This window comes from Chenopodium album, chromosome 16 (assembly GCF_948465745.1).
Source record: "Chenopodium album chromosome 16, dcCheAlbu1.1, whole genome shotgun sequence".
Classification (NCBI taxonomy): Eukaryota; Viridiplantae; Streptophyta; class Magnoliopsida; order Caryophyllales; family Amaranthaceae; genus Chenopodium; species Chenopodium album.
Genome location: NC_137849.1, coordinates 49,607,724 through 49,623,111, shown reverse-complemented (window position 1 = coordinate 49,623,111; position 15,388 = coordinate 49,607,724). Strand labels below are relative to the sequence as shown.

The 15,388-nt window shown below is 31.9% G+C and overlaps 1 protein-coding gene across 1 annotated transcript; it reads left to right on the top strand.

Annotated features, from left to right (window-relative positions):
• The first annotated feature begins 8,857 nt into the window (after window positions 1-8,857).
• LOC145585819 (cytochrome P450 78A9-like) lies at window positions 8,858-11,156 on the top strand. Its single transcript, XM_081642534.1, has 2 exons — window positions 8,858-9,867; window positions 10,359-11,156. Exons 1-2 carry the CDS (start codon window positions 8,920-8,922, stop codon window positions 10,992-10,994), a joined length of 1,584 nt encoding a protein of 527 aa, XP_081498660.1. The 5' UTR covers window positions 8,858-8,919; the 3' UTR covers window positions 10,995-11,156.
• The last annotated feature ends 4,232 nt before the right edge of the window (window positions 11,157-15,388 follow it).

Sequence of the window (15,388 nt, the reverse complement as noted above, 5' to 3'; positions counted from 1 at the left end):
CATGTTCTTGTCAAACACAAACAAACATGTTCTTTTGTCAAACACAGGTATGTTCTTTTTCAAACACTAGTATGTTCTTTTTTTTTGCCCATATTCTTTAAAATATGTCTAATGTTCTTTCCGGGTTTTTTTTTTTTTGAAAAACACTATTTTCATATACTCTTATGTGAGTTGTGTCTTACGACTCTTATCCAACCTAAAACAAAAAAAGCACTAAAAAGGGCATTACATTTATAATTTTATGGATGAAGTGATGTGTTCCATTAATTAAACTCCTTTGTGCTATTGAGATGATTATGAATCCGATACCTTAGTTAATAATAAGCAACCTGATCATGTTTATTACTCAGTACTATGAAAATTATATCCAATTGTATCAAACTAATATGATTTCATAATCAGAGAATCCAGGCTATTTTAGATGTGATATGAAACTTACAGCATTGCGCCATCATCTTTATCAAACAATATAGAAAGAACATAAAAATATAAAATAGCATTTCAAGCAAAGATTCAGTATGGACCTATAAACACTTGTACGTTGTACTTTAAAAGAAGCCCACAAATAAAGTTGGTAGTCCCATGCAAACGTGAAACCCACACCCATGACCATGACCATGACCTCCCAACTTTACAACTGAATATATTCCCATTCATATTTTACTATATCAGTATATAAATCTAAAATAGTATAATTCCTTACCAATCGACCTACTCCCTCCGTCTAGAGGTATCACTTCGGATGATCGAATCGAGTTTAATGATGTCAGATCGAATCGGGTCAATAAGTTGAGTCATACTAAATTGATAGTCCCATGCAAACGTGAAACCCACACCCATGACCATGACCTCCCAACTTTACAACTGAATATATTCCCATTCATATTTTACTATATCAGTATATAAATCTAAAATAGTATAATTGCTTACCAATCGACCTACTCCCTCCGTCTAGAGGTGTCATTTCGGATGATCGAATCGAGTTTAATGATGTCAGATCGAATCGGGTCAATAAGTTGAGTCATACTAAATTGTGTCCACGTGAGTCGAAATCATATTGTGCATGAGTTAATACATACTGAATAGTAGTCTAAGGGACGTGATAAACTGGCCTGGGCCACACACCACTCACATGTGGGTTTTCTCATGGGCTCAACACTCCCCCTCACATGTGACTTGTCCATAATATTGGCCCACATCACAACACAACTTAACCTGGCTCTAATACCATGATAAACTGGCCTGGGCCGCACCCGTCACAACTATACACTTTATACGACCAAGGAGGTTTCACCTCAAAACCATATGGCAATGAGGGGAGTAGTTTCTTAGCCTTATAAAGTAGGCACAACTTTCTTATTTCTTCAATGTGGGATACACATCCCAATACAAACTCTTACTTATAAACCCAACCAATGTGAGACAACACACCACTCACACGTGGGTTTTCTCATGGACTCAACAGGACGGAGGGATTACGAATTGTGATAATCTATATACTTTACAAGAAAAGAGAAAATAGTTGAAAGAAAGTGAGCGAGCTTTATATTTTTTGTCAAGTCTTACAGCGTACTGTAGAGCCTAATAAGAAGATATTGAATCTTGTTTAGTGGAGAAGTTGTCTAAAAAAAACTTCCATTTGCAGGCATCCGAATCCTGTTATTAGAGCAAGTGGGTTTGGCTTTTAAACTCTTTAGATTCTCAAGATTCATGGATCACCATGTACGGGTTCATTATTAAACTTGAAAGTAACGAGTGGGTTAGACATTTTTCCAAAGAATCTAACCTCCTTTTTTTTTTTTAAATATATTTTTTTATGTGTCATTTCAATCGTCTACCTACAATATATTCCGTTGCACTTTAATTTCCATTAACAAATAAAAAAACTTGCAAATGACTATAGGAACAAATTTATGTTTATGTAAATTAATGCTTTAGAGTTTAATTTAGAATGACCATACTTTGAATTGGATGAGGAGATCAAAAGATAAACGAAATACCAAGTGACCAAGAAATTAAAGTGCATATAGCTTAATCTACTAATATTACACTCCTTATTACATAAACTATAATAGAGTGTACTTCAATTTGTATAAACCAATTATAGGCTTTAACAACTATCAGTTTAAATTTTTTATTGAATTAGAATAATATAGTATTATGCATAACTACAATTATATATGATATGGAATCGGTGTGTACTTTTCACAATCGTGCATCACTTGTAGTCTAAGTGTAAGGCTAAGCTGTTTGAGCAAGCTGGATGTACAAAATTGATCGTAAGATGAATACATAGCGCAAATTCGATCAAATTAAAGTGGAGCAAAGACGATCAATCTTTTCACCAGTGTTATAAATTGATAAGCATAATATTGGCCTATTGGGTAGTTTGACTCTATGAGTGGATCTGGTTGGCATGTTTGATTCTGTTTGAAATTGGAAAGAAGTGATAAAGAAAAAAGGTCAAATTTATTTTAGGCATACATTTTGATAAAATAAGTAAACAAGAAACCTGAATTCTCAAGACCATATTGGTACTTCAGATGGCTTGCACCACACATATTAAGCTTTCTGACATTGGACAACAAAAAATAAATATCTTGAAAGAATATGATATTTTTTTGAGGGTAAGAATATGATATTTTGAAATTAAAAGTATATATGATAAGAGTTTATTCTATATAAGTCTAAAAGAAGGTTATTTGGCTCTGTTCACTTCATCTTAAAAAAATAATAGTAATAAGTAAAAATAATTGCAGTTCAGTAAAAATAATTCAGTTCAGTAAAAATAATTTCAGTTTAGCAAAATTTAGTTATCTTAAAGAAGAATTATAATAGAAAATCAGTAAAAATAATTTCAGTTCAGCAAAAATAATTTCAGTTCAGCAAAATTTCAATTTAGGAAAAAAGTGAATAGGACCTTTTGTCCATATTAAAACTAATTGATGAAATAGATGTTATTTCCTCCTCTTTGAAGGTTGTAAAGTGTGCATGTACTAAATTTAAAAAATTCAATGTATGTATTTAAAAAGGAAAATTTGTCAAAAAAAACCTTTTAAAGGCACCATTTTGCGAAAAAAAAAAACCTTTTAAAAGCTTTTTGGTTCAAAAACACCACCACGTTTATTTTTTTTGCGGGAGGAAACCTATTTCCTTAATTGCCCTCTAATTAATTAATTAAATTCTAATTAAACTCTAACTCACCAAATTACTAAATAATTAGATTAATTAATATATGTAAAAAAAACCCACCATCTTATCCCCTTCCTTCTCCCTTTCCCCCCTCTCCTTCCTCCTTTCATGGAATCAACCCCCTCCCCTACTGGACCTGCTGTCCGGATCTCCTCCACCTCCGGCGACCTCCTCCACCTTTAGACTACCCTCCCTTTCCCCCTAATCACAGCCCAACAACCACCTCCTTAATTTTGAAAAACCCTAGAAAATTGATTTGGGTTTTTTAATTTTGTGCATCTTGCTTGCAATTGATACTTGTTTTGACTTTGATTATGTATGTATGTGATGATAGGGTGATTTAAAAGCAAATTGCAATTGATTTGGACTTGATTTGAGCATATTTGAGTAAATAAGATCTAAAAATTCGAAGAGAGGTGGTGGTCGCCAACGGGGATAAGGGGGAAAGGGACGGTCCTCCGGTGGTGGAGGTAGGTCGCCGGAGGTGGGGAAGATCTAGGCGGCAGGTCCGGTGGGTGAGGGGGTTGCTTCCAAGTGAGAGGGAGAGGGGTGGTTGGGGTGGTGGTTTTTTTATGTATAAATTAAATATAATCCTTAAGTAATTGGGTGGGTTAGAGGTTAATTAGAAGAAATTGGAGGAAATTAGAGGCTAATTAAGTTAATTAGAGGATAATTAAGGAAATAGGTTTTCTCTCGCAAAAAAAAATGAACGTGGTGGTTTTTTTAACCAAAAAGCTTTTAAAAGATTTTTTTTTTTTTTTGCAAAATGATGATTTTAAAAGGTTTTTTTTTAACAAATTCTCCATTTAAAAAAAATAGTGTTAGTTTTCTCATTTCTTTACAAATTAAAACATTTTAAAAAGTTATGCGGTACTTCTTGTTTCTTTAGTTCCATTATATTAGAATCTAGACACATCTACAAATTTAACTAAGATATTTTTCTAAATTCTTTTTAATACATAAGAATTTTTTTATTTTTTTATTTTTTTTTTTAACAACAGCAGATTGCATTTAATTAAAAATAAGTAACCAAATACAACATAAGGCAACTTAAACTATTGAGGTTAATTAGACCCCTTACATAAATCACAAACCATCTTAAAAACGAAATAAAAATAACTATGAAGGTAGTAGATTCTTTTCTAGAAAAAACTTATATGAAGTATTCAATAAAGGTCTTATTTGATTAGTTTTACTCGTAATAAGCTTTTACTAACATGTAATTAGAAACATTAATTAACGACTTAAAATATGAAATGACAATGCAATGCAAACATGTCTAAAAATATAGTATGATTTTATAAAAGTATGCAAGTAATTGCTTTATTTAAAAATGTCTTCCACATCATCACTTAACAGAAGTTACAATTGACCATTAAAGAATATCCCATCATTATTTTTTGGGTGAAAAATATTTTATACTTATATCAATCAAACCTTGCATTATTTCTCTTGTACATATAGAAGTGTTGCATAATTGTGAAGAGGGAAGGGAACCGTGTCGCACATGAGCTTGCTAAACTTTGTTCTAATTTTGATGAGCTTAGAGTTTGGATGGAAGAGGTCCCTTTGGACATCTCTGCTTTTGTTGTTGATGATTTGAACTCTTTGATTGATTAATAATACTCTTTGTTCGTTTTTCCGTCAAAAAAAAAAAAAAAAAAAAAAAAAAAAAAAAAAAATTGAGAAAGAGGACTTTATTGATTATAAGAGGTTATGGAAACTTAGAATTCAATAAAACAATATACATTATTTATGCCTGGTTGAGTATCTTTCAGGGAACTTCAAATTTGACAAGTAAACTAAGGAGTTGAAGATAGAAGTAAAATTAAAAGGGAATGGAGTAGGAAAAATAATTTAAACTTCCACCTAATTGGAGAAAATTTGTTGTCTTTATGCTATATATATGCTATGTAAATCAATTATTGGAAAATTATATTATTATCAATTTTAGATGAGACAGCTTTATATTAGTTTAATTATTATAAAACGTTTAAAAGGAGAAGAAATCAAAAATTCATTTATTTCACAATAAATTATTGCAAAGTATGAATAGTCTCGTCTCATACAAGATTTAACCTTGTCTTTTTCTAAGCTTAGTATTTGCCACAGGGTATGTTTGGATGTTGGACTTGTAAATCCAAACAGAGCTTAAATGATAAATATTGTTTCTTAATAATGGCAATATAATGTGTCATCATAATGACAATGCTAGATTATAATAAGTTGTATTATCACAACCAACAAGTCAGTCTCATCGATGTATTTTTTGTATGAAGGAAAATTTAAGTTGTACTATTATATGATTAGTTGGAAAGTTGTTTGATGACTAGAATTCTACAACTCAATTAAAGATCCGGTATGTACGTATGTAGTAGTAATTGATTGTACCGACGTTCGTCATTAAATTAACTGGATTGCAAGTTATAGAAAAAGTATCAAAACTACTAGTACAGAGTACATATTAATCAAGATTTAACCAAATTTTTTGATCAATTTCGAAAGTATTACTCCATATTGTAATTTATTTGATTAAAAGGAAGAACTATTGGGAAGAATTAAGGGGGCTATGAGGAAAGTAAAGTTAGGTGATTTTACATGAATGATATAAATTGTTTTTTTTTTTTTTTTTTTTTTTTTTTTTTTTTTTTTTTTTTTGGTGAAAAGGATGCCAAATATAATTGTTGTAATAAAATGAACTTTTAAAGTCCGGCTTGAATTGATTTTGACGATTCAAAACTTCAACATTTTATAATCAGTTCAATTCTTTCATTGTTCTTAATTAATCACAGCACAATGTACAACGACATGCCATTATTTATTTCACGAGAAAGATTAAATGGTGGCGGTTTATCTTGTTATTTAGAAGATGTATTGAAATAATATGCCATTCCACTGGCTTCGGATTTTAGTTGAAATTGCTTTTGAAATTATATTAAATCCGCTTTTTTGTTTGATGGATTGCTGTAAAATTATTTCACGAAAAGATTTGTGCGAGATCGGAAAAAAAGTTAATCTTACGATTACAACCAAACGAATTAGGCAAAAAATTTATTTTCTGTTACAATAGGTCGATAGACCCCCTTATCGAAGTATGTCGTAAATCACAGCGGTGATGTGATAGAGAATATAAAGAATGTACGATTTGCAACAACAATCGTAGCTTTGCTGAAAGAATGTTTTTATTTGATTCAATTGTCATGTATTTATTTGATATAAGGGCATGTTCTGATTTAATGAACTGAATTAAACTAATTGGAGCTGAACTGAACTAAAACTGAATTGAATAGAGCTGAAATTAATTGTTTATGAGAGAAGAAAATTAAGAACTGAACTGAGCTAAACTGATGGGAGCTGAACTGAACTGAAATTAAGGTGAAGAGAACAGGTCATAAATCTTTTTTAGTTGACGTATGACTTTTTAATTATGAATTTCAAAAAAATAAAAAAAAAACAAAAAAAAAACTCTCAATTCCTACATAAATTTATATTCAACCTGCTAGAGATTTTTTTAGCTCATTTAATATTTTTAGCGTATTTTATATTCTAAAATCACCTACAATGAGTCGATGAGGGGAAAAAAAAAAACAAATAAGCAAAATACTAATGTATATCAAAGTTGTTATTTTTTTTTGACGGGATCAAAGTTGTTATTTTATTCTACCTCGTATGATCAATAAAGACATACAAGTAATATATATTTCTTCAAAATCAATAAAACTTTATCTCACACATTTTTGTTATTTTGTGACCGTAGTTACGAGTACATTGCATTTCACAATAAAAATCCGTACTTTATTATTTTTCGTTAATCGTTTTTGTATCCATTACTATAAATCCATTTTAAACGCCGGAATGCGTTTGGAAAGTTTGGTGCGGCTTTTACGTCAGATATTAAACAAAAATCTTGGGTTTTTGTTTCAGTGGCAAAGAATTGACGTCTAGAAAATGACATTTAATGAATAGATTATGAATGATTGTCTGGTTTATGCAGGTAAGTAAATCTAAGAAAGAGAGGTTTATTTGGGTAATGCCGTGTCCACGTTTAACAGTAATCAATTAAAAACACTTAAAATCTTTGTCTTGGTTAGTTAAATTCCTATTCAGCCGTCTGAACATAATTTTGACTGAATTTATCAAATGAAAGAGTGTTAGACTTGCCATAATACTAGAATCATCAAATGAGGCTTTCCATGATGTATTTACATGGTTGCTTACACTAATTTTTCTACTCAACATCGATATTGAATAGTACTCGTACTATTTTGTTTTTTTAATTAGTTACTAACAAGAAAATTGTTCTATCTAGTACTATTGACTTGGTCTTCCCAAGCAACCTAAAACTATGGGTCAATATCCAAATTGACATTGATTTTCTTTCTTAATACTTGAATAATTGTCCTAAAGTTTCGAAACATTGCATTCGTACAACTCTCTTACCATGATTTGGGAGCAATAATTGATTGAAAAACATATTAGACTTCAACAATCCGCTTAAACTTTTGGTTGAGTTGGCTATCTAACAGAATAAAGAGTCAGCATGATGAAGAAGATCACGAGATCAAATCGCATCCCATAAAGGTTTATGATGTATCCACATTTCAATCATAACGAACTCTCGTAGAAGGGGGCGTGACAGTGTATATAAATCAATCATATTATTAATTTATTATTTTAATGAATAGTGATTTATCATCTAACTCATTAACAATTCTTGGGACCTATCATTTTTATTATGGTGATTAAGGTGTTAAATGGATATAATTATTCTAAAGTTTGTTCTCATATATATTAAATTTGTTATTCTTTCACAATAATAGACACGATGTATGATAATGAACGGATAAGCTAATTCAACAAGATTAATGATGTTCTTTTTTTAATAACCGGTTCAGATCATTTCAAATCTAATTAATATATACTTTTGTAATTAATTTGAATTAATGACATTATCAATTTTTATAAACTATAAGTTTGTTGGTTGCAAGTTAATAATATAAATAAAATGTCATAATCAAATCATTTATCACTCTATAAACTACACAAATTTAGTTGTCTTATATTAATGTAATGTAAGCCACAAAAAAAAAAAAAAAAAAAAAAAAAAAAAAAAAAATGAAACAAACCATATTTATTGCAGATTTAGTTGAGTCAAACTCTCCACAGGTTAACTCGTCAACTCGGTTTAGGTTAGCTGGGTAGACACTTTGAGAGTGGAGAATGAGTAAGGTGATCCTCGTTCAACATGCCAATAGCGAAAATTGTACCCTAACTAATTCTAAGATTGGAAAGTCCTATTTCATACCATTAGGCTAACACGGTTGAAATTTCTTAACAATTTAACATACCACGTGCCCTCTTTAACATATACTACTTATTATGTCGTATTGTTTAGAGAAAAAATGTTTGGTAGAAGAGAAAAAAAGATGCTTTTCTTGACTCTTTCTTGGCGAACCCTAAGCTTGAATTTTCCAGTAAATCTCCTAATACTTACTTACCGATTAACATAGAATACTTGAGCAACATCCTCATATCAAATAAAGAAGTTGACTAAATATCTTTTTCTAAACAATCACTTTCATTTGATTCATATTCTATACAAAGTGATCAGCTCCCCTATTTAAGGACTTCCTCACTTCATTCATTCTATCCCCCAACACAAACAAACTACCACTTTTTGTTTTATTCTCTCATATAAACTTCTACACACTTTCTCTCTCTAGAAATATGAGCTCACAAGTAGACTCCTTATGGCTCTTTGCCTTAGCCTCGAAGTGCAACCATCTAACCATTATTAACATTATTGCCTCCATATTACTCTTAGCCTTAACATGGCTAGCCATGAGCCTGATTTATTGGGCTCATCAAGGCGGTCCTGCTTGGGGAAAATACTCTTGGATCCACTTCTCTCATTGGGCCAAAAAGCCCATCCCAGGTCCACGTGGCTGGCCCATCTTTGGAAGTGTAGGCCTTAAGATGGGCCTAGCCCATCACAAGATTGCCGCAATGGCAAAACATTACAATTCCAAGAGGCTCATGGCTTTAAGCCTTGGTGACACTCGTATGATTGTAACATGTAACGCCGATGTGGCCAAGGAGATCTTGAACAGTCCGGTCTTTGTAGACCGGCCTGATCAAGAATCTGCCTACGGCTTAATGTTTAACCGGTCAATTGGGTTCGCCCCATATGGATCCTACTGGCGAACTCTCCGCCGAATTTCTGGGACCCATATGTTTAGCCCAAAACAAATTAAAGCCTACGAGGCCCAAAGAAGTGACATAGTTTCCCAAATGGTACAAAATATAGGGGATAAAAATGGTTCATTTAAAGTTAGAGAAATGTTAAGGTGGGCTTCTTTGGGTAATATGATGGGCTCAGTATTTGGAGAAAGAAATATGAAAAATGAGGAATTAAAGGAGATGGTTGAGGAAGGCTATGATTTACTAGGAGTTTTTAACTTGGGTGATCATCTTTCTTGGCTTTCTGACTTTGACTTTCATAATATCCGGTTCAGGTGCTCACAACTTGTTCCTAAAGTTAACCGGTTTGTGGGCCGGATTATCGAAGAACATCGACGTGATCCGGCCCATGTGAACCGGGACTTTGTTGACGTTTTGTTGTCACTACAACATCCAGATAAGCTTTCCGATTCAGACATGATTGCTGTTCTTTGGGTAAGTATATTTGTCGGAATATTATTTCTCTTTTGACTGTTTTATAAATAAAATATAGTAACATCATACATAAGTGAGTCATTTTATTTTAATACGAGTGTATAATTTGTACGTGTGTAATGTTTATTATAACTTTTAGTGTTTTAAATATTTTGTAAAATTATAAAATAAAAGGTGGATATAACGTAACAACATACTAAGAATTTATAATACTTGTACGAAATAGAGCGTCATTGGTTGTCAAGTACAGTGACAAATTTGGTATAAACCATATGAAAATACAAACAAAAAGAAAAGATTCTAAACTTGATTGTCATGATAACAATATAGAATACCTCATCTAATAACGTCACTAAATAATACAACACGGAGCATGTTATAGAACAGACTTATAATCGATTCATGTTAGTCGATCCTAAGTCAATTTAAAGCTGAGGTTTGTTGTTGTTGTTGTTGTAGTATAATAATGTATGAAATTTATGTTTGTGTAGGAAATGATGTTTAGAGGAACCGATTCCATAGCAGTATTGATGGAATGGATTCTTGCAAGATTAGTTATTCATCCTGATATTCAATCAAGAATCCATAATGAGCTGGACAATATCGTCGGGAGGTCACGTGCTGTTACTGAATCTGATCTTTCATCATTGGTCTATTTAACGGCTGTGATCAAAGAAGTCCTGAGGCTCCACCCCCCGGGCCCACTTCTCTCGTGGTCTCGTCTCTCTATTGAGGATACTTTGGTTGATGGATGTCACGTGCCTGCGGGTACCACGGCTACTGTTAATATGTGGGCCATTGCAAGGGACTCTGATGTGTGGGCTAGCCCACTTGAGTTTCAGCCCAATAGGTTCTTGGGGTCTGGGCCCAATGTCGACTTTTCGGTTCTTGGCTCGGATCTCCGATTAGCGCCTTTTGGGTCGGGCCGGAGGTCTTGCCCTGGGAAGATGTTAGGGTTAACCACGGTCAGCTTTTGGGTGGCGTCATTGGTGCACGAGTTTGAGTGGGTGACCTCACTAGATGGTGAGGTCGATTTGTCCGAGGAGCTAAAGCTATCATGCGAAATGGCGAATCCGCTTACGGTAGAAGTGAGGCCTCGAAGATCAACAAACACATTATCACATTGATTTGATTAAAAAATAAAAATTTCGTACTTCTCTTAAGTTACGTGATTAGTGTTTGCTAAACATCAGTGTAAATCTATAGTATTTCTAGTTGATTTGTGTCATGTAATTATGTGCTTTAAAAAAGTGTAACCCTCTTAATCAAATAACGTTATTTTTGTTCAATTATTGATCTACTCGTCAAGAAGATATTACAATGTTGTATATGTAGACATATGTATAAGTATTTACTTAATAATATAATCGTATATGTTGTTGTCTTACTATGTCTTATTCCTCCTCTTGGATTATGAGAGTGGAAATATTATACTATGTGAATCCTAAAACATTTAAAATGCCAACTAGAAGATGAAGATAGAAGCCTAACACTACAAGTCACTTACATTTATTCTCTTTCTATGTAATAATAATAGTTTTACAAATGTATATACTTCCTCTGTTTTTTGGTCAAGTCCTCTTATTTTCATGCATATCATGCATATTTTTACCTATTAATATAGTTTAATGTCAGAAATTAAAGTTTGTATAAATTTACTGTATATCTTAAAAGTACTTGCTAATATGCTTCTTATTAATTAAATTTTTCATGACTATATATTTTTTTGACCTATATATTTCATGAAGAATGATTAAAACAATATGTATAGGTATAGTTAAATCACTTAAATTGGTGCAACTTAAACAAACAAATAATTCTGAGAGATTAGGTAACTATAAGCTATAACATTCATGTGTTCATACTTCGGGTCTGTTCACATTTACTTAATTTCAGTTCAGTTCAGTTCAGTTCAGCTCTAATCAGTTCAGTTCAGTTCCAATCAGTTCAGTTCAGTTCAGCTCTTAATTTCCCTCTCACATAAAATATTCATTTCAGCTCAATTCAGTTCAGTTCAGTTCCAATCAGTTCAGTTCAGCTCCAATCAGTTCAGTTCAGTTCAGTTCAGCTCAGTTCAGTAAATATGAACAGGCCCTTCATTTCTATGACCTGAGCAAGTCAGATTTTATAACGCAATAAGGCTTAACCTTTAATTCGTTGATTAATAGAGTAAGCGGCAACTCACTCTTTATTGGTTTCTAAATTTAAGGATGTTCAATAGAAATCTGAACAAATGGCCTTCTTTAACCTTATTAGTACTTGTAAAAAATAAAAATAAAAAAAAAAAAAATCACAATTTCCTCTTATTTTATTAATTACTATCTTTTTTAAAAAAAAAAAAAATTACTAATATAAATAATATACTCCGTACTTCAATACTAGTAAAAAAAAAAAACTACCATCTCGTTTGGTAGTTGTTTCATAATATAAGGCGCACTTGCCAATTGCCATGTCGTCTCTTGCTTTAATTTAATAGGCTATGCATCGCCTCACTAGCAAATAATAACAAATTGTACCGAATATATAAAAAAAACGGATCAAATGTCAAATCTAGCAACGACAATCCCACTTAGGAACTCAATAAATTCACCCGAAAAAATACAACACCGAAATTTTACGTGTTAAGATTATTGGCAGTTGGCAGTAGCAAATTCAATGAACACCCAAATTCGGTGACTCCTAATTAACCAGACCACATACACCGATTCATACTCCATGGCTCATCATATGCAATTTGAATTCTTACATTGGACCATTTGTATGGGTCCATGATATGCAAAGCATCCTAGCATGTTGTATTTCGTATACCATTGGGTAGAATGAATACATTTAGAGTGGAAGATTGATTGAATTGGGATTTAGAGGCATGTGTAGCAACATGTCATTTAGTTCGGGATGGATTAGGTTGTGTCAGGTCGTTGAGCTGGAATACTTGGTTTAGATTGACCAGTTTTCAAGTTTTACTGTTATTCACTATAAACGATATATTTTTTGTCTTAATAATACATATTTCCTCTATTTTTTATTTAGTTGCAATATACCCCTTTGACACGCATGTTAAGGAAGTTATTAGACTAGGTAAGCGGATGAATTAATTTACAAAATTTTAACACCTTTAAGAAGAAAGGGATAAGTTGCTACGGTTTAAATTTCATAGCTTAATTCATTCGTTTACTTAGTTTAATCACCTCATCAATAAACGTAATAAAAAGTGTGTTGAAATTTCGAAAAAACAGAGGAAGTATTTGATATTTCACATTGTTGTTTGATCATTCAATTATTTTTAAGAGTATATATTTTTTTAATAGCAAAAGGTTTAAAACTTATACATATGAGAACACAAACTTGGAGATAAATATTATGAACAAATCGCTAATGAAAGACTAGTTTTACCATCACTTATGAAATTTATCAAAACTGATACTCCGTATATCTATAGACAATATGCTCCTAATATGCACCTGTGCTACAGCGCACCACCACAAGCATAAGTGCACGTAAACACCACATATTGTGCACACGTTAACATAGCTACATCTACATGCACCCATCAAGACATACTGGTCACATAGTCTTTTCTAACTATCAGCTCATCTATAATGTTTACTTAATTAATTATCAAATTAAATATTTTTTTAAAAAAACTTAATACCCTTTAATAGGGTAGACCAGTACTCTGGTGTCAACTACGACGTAGTACCCACCAAGTTTGACATACAAATATAATTATTTAATAAAATTGACTTCATTTGTCAACGTTTGATCAACCAGAATAAAAAATTAGTAACCTGGAGGCTCAAGTAGTAGCGAACAATGAGTGCTGCCCACTACAATTAGGTGATATGCCGCCTATATCAAATCTTTCTTTTGTCTCTTTTTTAGGTCCTCTTATCTTTAGTCAATACTACTACTACTACTCTATAAAGCTTTCTTTTTTTTTTTTTTTTTAACATTCCTCAACTTGGAGGCATTTTCTCTTAATATAAATTGCTAACTTCTTTTTTTAACCACTTTTCAAATTCGTTAAGATATTGTAGGATTATGCAAATCCTATTATTCATTTTTCAATTACAAAAAAGCATAGTCAAATTTTAATTTTTATTTTTTATTATTGAAATTTGATCTTTTAAAAGTCAAAATTCAAATTAAAAAGAAAGAAAAAAATTATGAATTAGAGAAAGTATTATTATATGAAATATATAGCAATAATTGGATGGTGGAGGCGTATGCACACTGTGCATATGTTGAACATCAATCCTAATTTCAAAGAACAAGAAGATTAATTTCAATGAACATAACATCATCTTATATATTTATGCTCTTATGTTCATTGAAGAGTATGTTCATTTTCATGTTCTTCAAAATTAGGCTTAATGCTCAAGTACACAATCCACCATCATATTTAATTTGCAAACACAAAGTAGGATGATAACTTATTTATTCAACATTTATATGATTACCAGTCAACAAAAAAGATCAAGTAAGACTTGTTGTAATTTGAGGTAACAAGGTCGAGTCTTTCCAATTATTGGTATTTTGGGGTGAGGATCCCTTTTTTGTTCCCTCACTTCCGATCCTAATGTTCATCTCTCAACGCTTGACTTATCCTTTTCTTATTTGGTAAACATGATTGAGCTCCTTACAGAACCTCAAAATAATGCTTAAGCATAGAAAAAACTAACATTAATTAAGCGAGATATGGTACACCTAGCATGCTTTCATCATTGATTCCTAATTAAAAATAAATTAAACTAGTATAATAGTATTGATATGCATTAAAACAAGGATACGATTTGATTACAACCCAATGGCATCTATCAATAAATAACACATCCCGATGATGATCTGTATGATAATCTAGGATGGAGTCTTAAACAGATATCCTAATTATCCGAATTCTAATTTTTAATTAATTAAACAACTTAGGCGTCTAGGGGGATATATGTTTGGAATATGCCCTTCTCACAACTAGTTTGTCCTTTGAACTGTTATTAAATTACTTTGAACCAAACATGTTTTGTGATTATTAATAATAACTTAAACTAATCTAGCAGCATCATTACCCAATAGAAACTTCCATTCAAAAGAATAACTTTGGCATTTAATACGAGAAAAAATTTATCCACCTAGATTTTTGTCCATACAATATTTGTTACACAGTAGATTTGCATCATTACAAGTCTCTAAAGTATTATTATACTTGTATCACATTTATTATATAAAGTGGTTCTCCAAGCCATACGTCCTAGGTACCATCTAAATTGTATACCCTATTCCATAAGTTACTAGATTGTACGTTCCTCCAACAATGCACTTTTCTTCAAGCCTAAAGGGTCTTTTATATGATGGGGAGTGATAGAGTATAAAACATATTTCTGAGCCTCAATCATTAAGTTAATCTTTTGGTTGAGATGGTCCACTAACATAGTATCAGAGCTAGCGTGACACAAAGATTGCGATACAATATAAAACATATTCTTGGGGCTCAACCATCTATATTGTGTGCATTCACCAAAACCAT

Bases quoted from the DNA above. Each gene is read 5' to 3' on its own strand.
- LOC145585819 (XM_081642534.1), top strand. From the start codon at position 8,920: ATGAGCTCACAAGTAGACTCCTTATGGCTCTTTGCCTTAGCCTCGAAG. The intron at 9,868-10,358 runs GTAAGTATATTT...ATGTTTGTGTAG, and splicing joins ACATGATTGCTGTTCTTTGG to GAAATGATGTTTAGAGGAAC.